General features: G+C 35.7%; 1 protein-coding gene and 1 non-coding gene across 2 annotated transcripts; one reads left to right on the forward strand and one right to left on the reverse strand.

Moving 5' to 3' along the window:
• Positions 1-478: 478 nt before the first annotated feature.
• On the forward strand, positions 479-550 carry Trnah-gug. Its single transcript has one exon. It is a non-coding gene; the product is annotated as a tRNA-His (tRNA).
• Positions 551-8,021: 7,471 nt separating this feature from the next.
• Positions 8,022-10,566, reverse strand: LOC110448063. The gene is made up of 2 exons (XM_021494096.1): positions 10,563-10,566; positions 8,022-9,394 (listed from the first exon to the last, which is right to left on the reverse strand). The coding sequence occupies exons 1-2, from the start codon at positions 10,564-10,566 to the stop codon at positions 8,022-8,024; spliced, it is 1,377 nt and encodes a 458-aa protein (XP_021349771.1).
• Between the last annotated feature and the right edge of the window lie 2,054 nt (positions 10,567-12,620).

The following is a 12,620-nucleotide window of genomic DNA, read 5'->3' on the forward strand; positions in this document are numbered from 1 at the left end:
ACAACAGACGTACACTTGAGCGTCTGTATCAGGTGAGTATGAATAGTTCTTGTTCAGGCTCCAATCGATGTCATTGTGGGAAACAGACAAGCTGAATTGCTCAATTTGGACGTACGTTTCGGGACAAAGCTCGTATTTTAAAGTTATCAACAGAAAGATCGTTGTCTTTTCTTTCTCGTGATATTATTCATTAATAGTTTATATCAATATACAAAATACTGTAAAAAGACTAAACTAATTAGTGATATCAAATTACAATCAGTTGCCGTACTTAAAATTTACCTCCAGATTCCTGCTTTGTCGGTTGTCCCAACAGAAATTTTATATCGTAAAGTAAAGAACATACTGATAACGTTACAATCCCGTAAAAACTCAACAATTAGATAGCCCTTGGAACTTTTGTTATCTGTTTGTAATTTATGTATAACGTAACTAATTTATTATCGCAATTCGACTTACTATCACATCCGCCAATACAGCCGTGATCGTATAGTGGTTAGTACTTCGCGTTGTGGCCGCGACAACCCAGGTTCGAATCCTGGTCACGGCAGACGGCTGTGTCAGTCGCTGTTACGCCACGGCGGATTATTGTTTTTCATTTTTTTTTCTCATAATTCCTCTAACTTCAATTGCGGTTGTTGAAAATAGATTCAAGCATAAATGATTTAAATGAATATAGTTTTCCTCAAGTTATTATTTTAATTCGAAAACGATATTTCAAATTTGATTTCATCAAAATGAAAGTGGTATTTACAACATTTGACAAAAACTGGAAGTACGCTCGCGAAACTCCGGTAAATATCACGTTCTAGGCTGATTATCTTTCTTATGTAACCCCACTCCCCATTGTCTACTGCTAAAGGAAAACCAAGTACCCAAGAGCCTCTAGAACCGATATTGTGAAGAAGTAACCATGTTGATTTCAATTGAGAGAAACACGAAACACAAGCCGACACGTCGTGGGCTCGAGGGATAGTCAATATCTTTAACCCGCATGGCAATCGACCTCGTGGTTCTGCATGTCAGAACCTCGACCTACATTTTTTTTTCAGAAATATTGACTTGGCATCATTCTGACTTCAAAGCCCCCGTATCGATCAGGAACGGTATGGATTCTGTTGTTCCTGAACCCACATCAGTAACATACAAAAATACATTGGATGCATAAATGTTTTTATTTATCGTCCCATTCTAAGCACTAAATCGTACCATGTTAACAAAACGGCCCTTCCGAGAGGTTCCATCATTACTAAATGTCTAAAACTAATAGTTTTTAAAGCGAAGTTGGCCTTATGTATGTACGCTGGCATGAATCATATCACATACACCTACTAGCAAAATACTACTCAATTATTAAACGGTTTGATTAAACTTACCCACTAAAATAATTCCGTCGTGTGAATCAGATTGACCGTTGGGAATTGTTGCCAAGACGAAGCATGACGTTGTCTTAAGTAATGGCATATGTAATGTTTCTATTACAAGCCAGCAATGTCGCTGTCTTCGATCCGGGGGCCTTTTAAGTCTTGTTCGTGGACCGTCTGTTGTCCTCCAAATTATTCTATAAAAGGTTTTTTGTATTGCACGTCAAACACATACATATCGAAAACTGGAAATATCAAAATATGTGTGATGCTCAGTTTGTTACAAGTGTAGTACAGTAGCCACTACACGACGATTCAGGTTTACAACGTGATATAATGACTATACGTTACACAACGTATGACTTACCTTGATTTACCTTGACCGGATGGCCGGGAAATGAGCTTAAAGCTCGTATTGGCCCAATTGAAATCTTTTGCATCAATTCTTTAATGTTTTCGCTGCGCTAGCGGTAGATGGTTATGTTTTTAAAAAAGGTCTCACGGTAGAGTAACATCTCTTAATTCACACATTGAATTTGTTGTCCTTGTCTCTCTCTCTTTCCAGTCAGTGTTCAGGTTACTCTTAGATATGTTCATAGAGCTCGCTGTAACTGTTGCCTCTGATAAGAAGTTCCACTTATTTACTACCCTATTTGAAAAGCGATTTTGACTACTGTTTGATCCAGAGAACACTTTTCCAAGTTTGAGTGAATGTCCACGAGTAATTGAATTCTCTGATATTTTTATATTGTCCAAGCTAACCTCCTCATAGCCGTGCATTATCTTAAATAGTTGGATCACATCGGCTCGATCGCGTCTGTAAAGTAGTGTTGGTAGACCCAGGATCCTCAGGCGGTTTTCGTATGGTGTATCGCGAAGTCCAGTTACCATTTTTGAAGAGCGACGTTGTACTTGCTCTATACAGCTAAAATGTCCTTTTTGTATAAGGGTGACCATAAAACACTCGCATACTCTAAATGGGGTCTGACAAAACTCTTATACAGAGGAAGGAATATGTCCAAACAAGTAAAGGTGTTTTTAATCAGTCTAATGCTTGATTAGCTTTTTTCACTTTCATTGCTATGTGATCGTTGAATTTTAACTCGTGATCAAACAACATTTCAATAGAGATACTGTACACGACACACTGTACGTGCTACAATACACGTTCTCAAATATACACGTGATTCTATACAGGTGGCATACTACAATGTCTATAATACCCGTGATTCCATACAATTGTTAAAAACTCTGTACAATACACGTGTTACAAACGTAAATTTACAACTGTTACAAATCTTTCTGTACACTCAAGAACATCTTCCATTTTTGATCAATCAGAACAGTTTCCCTATCTTCAAAATCGTTTGAAAATACATTGGCTCTATGCCGCATGCAGTAAGCGATTTTATGTATAATATAAATATAGAATCTTATACGGGTTTTCATTTCATATGAGATGTATGAAACGAGTCTAAGAATTTTTCAATTAAGCGAGTCTCTGGCGAACTAAAATAAAAAAATCGTGAATTTCATATGAAACGAAAACGAGTGAAATATCCTTTTAATCACATAATCAGGATTTTTTGGCTTTAGCCCATCCTCGATACTCTAGGGGTTACGCTTACTTTCGCTCTCTATCTGCAACCCTTCGAATCAATCGCTACCAACAGTTGTCGTTCCTTACACTATGAATAAGGAATGTCGTTTTCGCGGGGTACATACGTTCGGGTGATTAATCATTACTTCTGTAGGATTTTTAACTTGCTTTCCTCTTTTGGTTTACTGTTTATCTTCTGTGGTGTTCGATTGGACATTTAAGAATGTCTTTATAAACACATCTATCGTATTCGTTGACGAGCCTTGATAGCCGTCGTTCATTATTCAGAAGAGTCTGTTCAAATTGTAAATATTTTCAGGATAAAGTCTATCAAAAATACAGTGATTTTTTTAACCTACATGAAAATATGTCAACTAGAGAAATAAATTATTGTTTTATAATCATAATTGGAAAACAGTAAAATGTCAAGCTGAAATATACTGCCACCGGGGTCGACAAGACAACAGAACACTGACTGAAGAGCTTCACAGAATGGACAGTCTCGGGCTTTTCTCCTTCTAAAAAACAAAGTGCCCCTTTGTATAAATATTGGACCCATTTTTGTGTTAAGAATGGACAGCTACTGAATAATGTACCAGTAATGCAGTTGACAACAATGAGGCATCTGTGTGGATGCAACATGAACCATGGTCAATGATGCATGAACGTTTATTGTAAACTTATTGGACAGTTACAGGTAGGATAACTATATTTGGAAATGCACATGATTTTCATGTCCAAATACTGATATAGTGAATCCTGAGCATTTATCAGACAGTCCAGCTTGGTCATTATAAGTGAGAACATTTAATTATCAGGAGATGACGATACTGCTTTCAGCATCACTTTTGAAGATTTTTAATGTAATGAAATGTTGATTAATACAGCACAACGGACATAGAACGACAGTGAAAGTTTACTAAAATGACACTCGGACTGCATAGAGTAATTACTGAAGCAAACTGTAAAGCAATCACAACCCAAAACAACACCTAATCCAACCCTGGTGGTAGTTCCAGGTGATAACCACTATATTCGTGGAACATCAGGAAACGCCTATTGGTTTCGATGAATAATATTTAATGAGTAAATACACGGAATACAATTACAATGTGATGCTATCTAAGTCCGTGGTACATACAAGTATGTTTAGTGCATAAGTAAATTGTGGAATTTCTTCTAACATTTGCTGGCGCTAAAAGGTATCTTTGTTACCTGTAACTGTCCATTATAAGGCCAGTAGCTTGTACATTATTCTACTATATAATGTACAACAAGAACAAAGGATGACGTCACAACATTTTAACTTTTAACATGGGTCACAATACACACATAGCTAACAGAAACAAGTAAAATTGTCATTAATTACGTAACAAACATAAATAAAACTAAACAAAATAATTATTAAAACAAAAATAGTCTAAAGGTATGAACCATTGATCCAATGTAACACAGTGTTTGTTCAAAGATTTTTGAAATAGTTTGAGCCCTTGGATCATTATCGTTAGGCTGCTTATAATTTAACATGTCCATGCAATATACACGTATTTCGTTTTATTGCAGTTATGTAATTACAATTTGGATTGTCTGGATCTAGTTGAATCGTATTGGAGAATGTTTGCAGCCTGCAGGTGTTCGACTCAGAACAGTATCTTTATCACAATGTCCATTTAGGTCTATTCTCGTGAAAGTTGTTTTTATTGTCGATCGCGTTTCTCATTCAAAGTGACATGTTTTAAGGTCATGTCCTAGTCATTACTGAAGATGAGATCAGGGCGAGAGAAATATCGTAAGGATGAATATTACATCATGATACATTAACAAAGGTCCCTTTTATTTGGTAACCGTTAAAGTGAATATTAATATGTTTCATGCTTAATAATTATTCTGTGTTTATAAGGTAAGATATACAGGGTATAGGTAAGATATACAGGGTTAAGGTAAGATATACAGGGTTCAGGTAAGATATACAGGGTTCAGGTAAGATATACAGGGATAAGGTAAGATATACAGGGTTAAAGTAAGATATACAGGGTATAGGTAAGATATACAGGGTTTAGGTAAGATATACTGGGTTAAGGTAAGATATACAGGGTTCAGGTAAGATATACAGGGTTCAGGTAAGATATACAGGGTTTACATGTAGGTAAGATATACAGGGTTTAGGTAAGATATAAAGGGTTTAGGTAAAATATACTGGGTTAAGGTAAGATATACAGGGTTTAGGTAAGATATACAGAGTTTTGGTAAGATATACAGGGTTTAGGTAAGATATAAAGGGATTAGGTAAGATATACAGGGTTTAGGTAAGATATACAGGGTTTAGGTAAGATATACAGGGTTCAGGTAAGATATTAAGGGATAAGGTAAGATATACAGGGTTTAGGTAAGATATACAGAGTTTTGGTAAGATATACAGGGTTTAGGTAATATATACAGGGTTTAGGTAAGATATAAAGGGATTAGGGAAGATATACAGGGTTTAGGTAAGATATACAGTGTTTAGGTAAGATATACAGGGTTCAGGTAAGATATGAAGGGTTTAGGTAAGATATACAGGGTTCAGGTAAGATATACAGGGTTCAGGTAAGATATGAAGGGTTTAGGTAAAATATACTGGGTTAAGGTAAGATATACAGGGTTCAGGTAAGATATACAGGGTTCAGGTAGGATATGAAGGGTTTAGGTAAGATATACAGGGTTAAGGTAAGATATACATGGTTCAGGTAAGATATACAGGGATAAGGTAAGATATACCGGGTTTAGGTAAGATATAAAGGGTTTAGGGAAAATATACTGGGTTTAGGTAAGATATACAGGGTTCAGGTAAGATATATAGGGTTTACATGTAGGTAAGACATACAGGGTTTAGGTAAGATATAAAGGGATTAGGGAAGATATACAGGGTTTAGGTAAGATATACAGAGTTTTGGTAAGATATACAGGGTTTAGGTAATATATACAGGGTTTAGGTAAGATATAAAGGGATTAGGGAAGATATACAGGGTTTAGGTAAGATATCCAGGGTTTAGGTAAGATATACAGGGTATAAGGAAGATATACAGGGTTAAGGTAAGATATACATGGTTCAGGTAAGATATACAGGGATAAGGTAAGATATACAGGGTTTAGGTAATATATACAGGGTTTAGGTAAGATATACAGAGTTTTGGTAAGATATACAGGGTTTAGGTAAGATATACAGTGTTTAGGTAAGATATACAGGGTTCAGGTAAGATATAAAGGGTTTAGGTAAAATATACTGGGTTTAGGTAAGATATACAGGGATCAGGTAAGATATACAGGGATAAGGTAAGATATACAGAGTTTAGGTAAGATATAAAGGGTTTAGGGAAAATATACTGGGTTTAGGTAAGATATACAGGGTTAAGGTAAGATATACAGGGATCAGGTAAGATATACAGGGATAAGGTAAGATATACAGGGGTTAGGTAAGATATAAAGGGTTTAGGGAAAATATACTGGGTTTAGGTAAGATATACAGGGATCAGGTAAGATATACAGGGATAAGGTAAGATATACAGAGTTTAGGTAAGATATAAAGGGTTTATGTAAAATATACTGGGTTAAGGTAAGATATACAGGGTTTAGGTAAGATATACAGGGTTTAGGTAATATATACAGGGTTTAGGTAAGATATACAGGGTTTAGGCATAAACAGTTTAGGTATGGGTTTAGACAAACACATAATTCCATACTTAGCACATAATTTTGACAGACATGTAGACACTGTTTCGGATTTGTAAAGATATCAGCTATGGGAATCAGCGATTTTGTTTTAAAAGGTTGACGTTTTATTCTTATCTATAGTAAAACATGGTATTTCAGACGGTGATATATGGGAATGGGGAAACAAGAAAGGAGTTGTGTCGATATGTCCCTAGAGCCCTTAAACTATATGTCATATCATTAACCTGATGACCAGAGAGCTTTCACATCGTAGGGAGATGTTAGTCGATAGGTGTGAATCAGGAACTACCGTAAAAAAAACATGTTTACACTCAAGTCAATACATGTTTACACTCTTCAAGTCAATACATGTTTACACACTTCAAGTCAATACATGTTTACACACTTCAAGTCAATACATGTTTACACTCAAGTCAATACATGTTTACATTCAAGTCAATACATGTTTACACTCAAGTCAATACATGTTTACACTCAAGTCAATACATGTTTACACTCAAGTCAATACAAGTCAATACATGTTTACTAGCAACAGAAACTATCGGTTTTCTTCAAACAATGTATGTTCAAATATTAAAAATGTTCGTCCTTAAATTTATTTGACCCTCAGTGTAGTTTACTCTTTATTTGTGTGGGATCGTTTGTAACAATATGTTAACAATTTATCTGGGAGTTACCCCCCTTCATTCCATGAAGCTTGACAGCTCGATAAAGGTTCCTATCAAGAGTATGTTTAACAGACTAAGGTTATAGCGTTGAGTACTAAAACTTCCCCTACATATGCAACCTTAGCTTTGGTATACCTTAAGGACAACGTTTTCAATCCTAAGATCGAAACAATATTTTGGGAAAACTTCACTAATATGTTTTTATGTTTATAAGCTCCTGATAAGAATTTTGAAAATAAATATTTTGAATCCAGTTGAATACTTTACAACCTTCGAATTGCTATAAGACAGGGTTACGTTAGCCGTCTTTTCCTTTTATAGACTTTATTCTCATAAAATTACAACCGATCTGTTTTTAAAGACAGCGGACGCCTATGCCAACCTGTGTATTAGTGTTATTCTAACAATAGGTAACACACCAAAGTAAATAACGTCGGTACAAATAACATATCAACTCATTATATGAAGCCAATATGTGTCTTGAAATCTCAACTATAATTTGCATCTATAATATGCAGTCCACTTAATACGTACAATCATGCACTATGCTACTAGTATTTAATAATAATAACACTTGGAAATATTACAAACACCACACACGTTGGACTATCGGTAATTTGTGACATATTTGATAACTTAGATACACTTGGTAATACTACAAACACCTAACACGTTTGGCTATTGGTAATATTTGATGATATAGATGACACGTTGGTTTCCAGTCAGCCAAAGTTTCCCTGACACGTCCACAGCCACAGCCCAAGGATTGGTTACCATGGTGTGTTTCTGTCCATCAAGTAGAATGTGTCCATCCTGTCCGTCCTCTCCCAGCAGGTACACGAGGTTGTGTTTATAGCAAGAAGCTAAGAGGTGTCCGTGATTGTCATATGTGATGCCATGAGGGTTAAAATCTGAACGAAGCCCAGTCCATTTTGATTTTAGTTCTCCTATTTTTGTGTAAACGAGAACATTATCTCTGCAAGCGATAGCGATGTCGTCATTGAAAATGTTATGGGCAATCCTATAGGGATCGCATAACACCGGATCTTCTGTGACGTCAAGTATCTCCATAAGTATTTCCCCTTTCCATGACAACCTCACAACTTTTCCAGGGTCATCTTTTAACTGGGCACAAACCAAAATGTCCTGTCCAGTCACCAGGGCAACGCCCTTCACGCTGAAAGGCGCAAAGTTCTTGATGTCTCTGAAATCTGACGTATCATTCAGGAGATCTTTACTCCAGACTGTAGATTTTGCTGTCAAAACCATATCCTTGTCGCTATTAACAGCAATATCTTGCACCGGAAATGGAGTTTTTAACACCCTGACCGTTTTTCCTGTTTTGTCTATTTTCTCTACGCTAGTTTTGTTCGAGTGTGCAATCCAAGCCATTTGGTTTGACACAGGACATATTTTCCCAATACCTCGAGCGTTTTGAGTATGTACAATCCCTAAAATCTCTACGCTACAGAGATTTCCCTTCATGTCCCGTACTGGTGTTTGGGGTTCGACAATTTCGTTTGTGAGGCTTCCAAATATATCGTCGACGGTTCCCTTGGCAATCAATGAGAAGCTGAAGCTGTGACAAGGCATCTCCGGCAGCACGGCTTTCTTGAATGTATCAATGGTTAGTTGTGTGAAGGACTGGAGGTCAGTTTGTCTGGCTAATTCCTGTTTCTTTCTAAGTTGTTCTTTGCTGTCATCCAACGCACGGCGAAATTCAGAGCATTGTTCACGGTGGTGTTCCAGGTGGGTTTGGCTATCCGAAAATAGTTTTTCAACTCGTTGTAACATTTTCTGTTTTGCTTTCTTCAATTCCTGTTCAAGTTCATTTTCGCGAGCTTGGATTGCGGAAACTAAGTCCTCTTTTAAACTCTGATTTTGCTTTATTTCACTACTTGTTTCATTGGAACGTTTTGCACAATGTCGGAGTTTAGATTTCAGAATGTTTTCTAACAGTTTAACTTGGTACTGCTGACGGTCTGTTGCTTTGTCCTTAGCTGTATTTCCGATCAGTTCAACGCTGTGTTGTCCGGGCGTCACGTGATATTCTAAAACACATTGAAAACAACCCTCGTTATTTTCACACGTTCGGCACACAAACTTGATAGTCTCACTGTTGTGATTTGGGCAGTTTCTTTCCGAATCATGTGTTTCACTTTCTACTTTAATGTCAATCAAATATTTTGGTATCACGGTACAGTTTCTCGTTTGCGCTGTTCTATTGTGTACGGAGTTGCATATTTCACAAAGGTATTCCTCACATCTCAAACAGTAAAAGTTTACATTCACTAATCTAAATTAAACGTGTTCTTCATCTATTGGATCCTCCATCTTTTCAGATCGAGTTACTTGATTTTATAGATAAATCAAATCTTTCGTTTCTTTTTGGGAGAGAGGCGACATATGTATATGGTATCCATCTGATGAGTAAATCAGCCTTTCAAATTCAGCACAATACAGTCCTTCACGACTCTGAAATAGCAAATATATATTTCATAACAACATCTACATTTGCTGATTAACTACATACACGTCTTCTCTCCGATGTGTGTGTTACACAAGGAATAAAACAATCTGAATCTGAATGAGACATACCTGTATGTACAATGGAGTATTCTGTAAGCTACGAGCAGTCTTATATTATGTGAATACAGTTATAGCTATGTTAATATATCTAAGCTGCAGAAATCGATTTACCTGCATACAAAATGGCTCTATTATGTCCAAAGATTATTTACATAGTACATAGAAGCATGCTATTTATGTAGAAATAAACATACGTTTAACTTAGAACAATGCCATGTGTCATTTTATGTGACTTACGGCTGAATATTGAAGCAATGTTTGAAATATAAATGTTCAAAACATCTTTATGTGTTCAGATAATTGTGTACTTTACTACAGTTTGATAAGCAGATATTGACAGATTACAAAACTCGTACGTAATATTGATATTATCATTGAATGTAAACTATAAGTATAAAACATAGTAGCATCAACCTCTGTTATATCTAGTTTGTGAGACAATATCGTGTCTAATAACATCACTGTATGACGTTTATATATTGTATGTCCATACCACTGCTCAATAAAACACTACTTACGTTCCGGGTAGCCGTTAACTTCCCCCTTCACTTCAGTGGAGCTTGATATCAACGAAATGTATGTCCTGCGCGCGATCTAATTAGATTGGTCCTGCACGGTGTGTAAACAAACCCATTCTAATTTGGTTACGTAACCTGGGACTTTTACAAACAAAATGTGGTTACCTGAAATTTTACCTATGTGTCGTTGTACATAATACGCGTATTTTACAACCATTTTGGTTTGATTTAAATATCAGCGATATGATGATAACACTGGGAAAATATGTTATATACCATTAATATAACCAGAATATCTCGAATTAGTTACACTCAAATCTTCAGCCACATTAAAATCAATGATTATATATTTTTTTTTATGTATATCATTAAACTATTTAAAGAGTACTGTTTCTCTCCTATACATATCCTTGCCTTGTAACGTTTTGTTGAAGCTGAGAACTAAAACAAAACAATACAATTACAGTAAAGTAATGGAGGTACACTGGTATCTATGTCTTCATCTTAAATTACTCTATATTTCTTTTACAACAATAATCAGTATACAAGATAATTGTAAGCGATGGAATGTAGTTTTGAGATTGATAGATTTATGCGGAGTCATGTTCCTTTACGCGAGAAATAACTATTCGAAAGCTAGTTGTTCACCTGGAAATTCATATATCACTGGGGAGGGTATACGTTATTGAATTACCAGTAAACGTTACTTCTGAGCGGATGCGAGGATTACTTGTTACATTTACATTTACACTTACATTTCAAGTTAAAATGTATGTGATCAATCAATAAATATCAACGTGTTCATAAATTAAACATCTGGAAATGTTTTGCTTTATCAGAATTTATCATCTTATTAAGCTGATATCTGACATGAGTCTACTTAACGATTGGCCACCGTGAGTGTATTGAGGTAAGCTTTCAACATATACTTTTGCTTACTCGCTGCCAGCCGAATTTATTTCTTACTGTTAAAGTTGGGTTTTAATTGAAATAAAAAGGAGATATTTCACGTATTCATTATGTGTACATTGATGAGGAATGTGTATGGGTGTTTAAATCAACAATATGTGGACCATTCATTCAATTTTATTTAAAAAAATATACAGGAGCATCAATACGAACAGTGTTGATATATGTCTGCTTTTAAAAAGAGCATATCTAAACTATATTATTAGTTCGAGGTAAACACTTGTTCACGCCTCGTTTAATACAAAACTTAATTTGAGAGACATTTCTCACCTTGAGGTATTCAGTAATAACATTGCCCAAATCAATGGCCATTGCTGTATATGGATCAATAACATTTTTGCATTAAGCTTATAAATAAGATGGCATATTACTCAAGTGTTCAATTGTAATGGAACCTACGTCACTGAGGTAATACAGCGGGTACCTGTTTACAAACATGTTAAAGCAGTAAATCACATATAATTACCTCTCACTTGTCTTACCGTTGTTCTTGTGAACGCTTTGTAACGGGTACTCTCTGGCGCAGACGCCACAGGTCTTCACTTTGTATGAGGCCCCACATTAAACACTTACCGTAAAACAGTTTGGTTTTGTCTGATTTGACCCCATTGCCTTTTGTACTAAGGTAGCAGTGTACAGTAGCGTACGGTGGTCATGGCTGATATTTATGTACAATGAATAACCCATGTAATATTACATGTATCAAAGTTTAAAAAACAAATCAGCACTAAAATTGGCATATACATGATGAAGTAGACTATGTGGGCTTCACATTTAAAAAAAAAAACGAATTTGGTTTGAGACTACATTTTTGGCCATTTACAAATCTGTGTCTACACAACAAAAGCTAGCTTTTCATGAAGTCTATTTTTGCACTCAGCACATGTTTAAATATTGTAAAAAAAATCCAGTTGAACGACCTATGCTAAAACGTGAGTGTTTCTGTTACCGAGTAGGTGAAATTCAATTTAAGACAGGTTTTAAGAAAGAAATACTACTCGCGTGGGTCAAATTTTGGATTAAAAAACATCCTTTTTACATTTCTGGCGTTTTTTTATGTGGTAACCATGGTTTTCACAATTCCCAAATCGGGGAAATCATTTTTTGAAAAAAAATGCCCTTTATTTTTAGTATCAAGCAATTTCTACTGTACTCTGCTAACTAATGATTTCTGCCTGCTCTGTGATGTGCAACATGATAC

This window comes from Mizuhopecten yessoensis, unplaced genomic scaffold (genome assembly GCF_002113885.1).
Source record: "Mizuhopecten yessoensis strain PY_sf001 unplaced genomic scaffold, ASM211388v2 scaffold3819, whole genome shotgun sequence".
NCBI classification, from domain to species: Eukaryota; Metazoa; Mollusca; class Bivalvia; order Pectinida; family Pectinidae; genus Mizuhopecten; species Mizuhopecten yessoensis.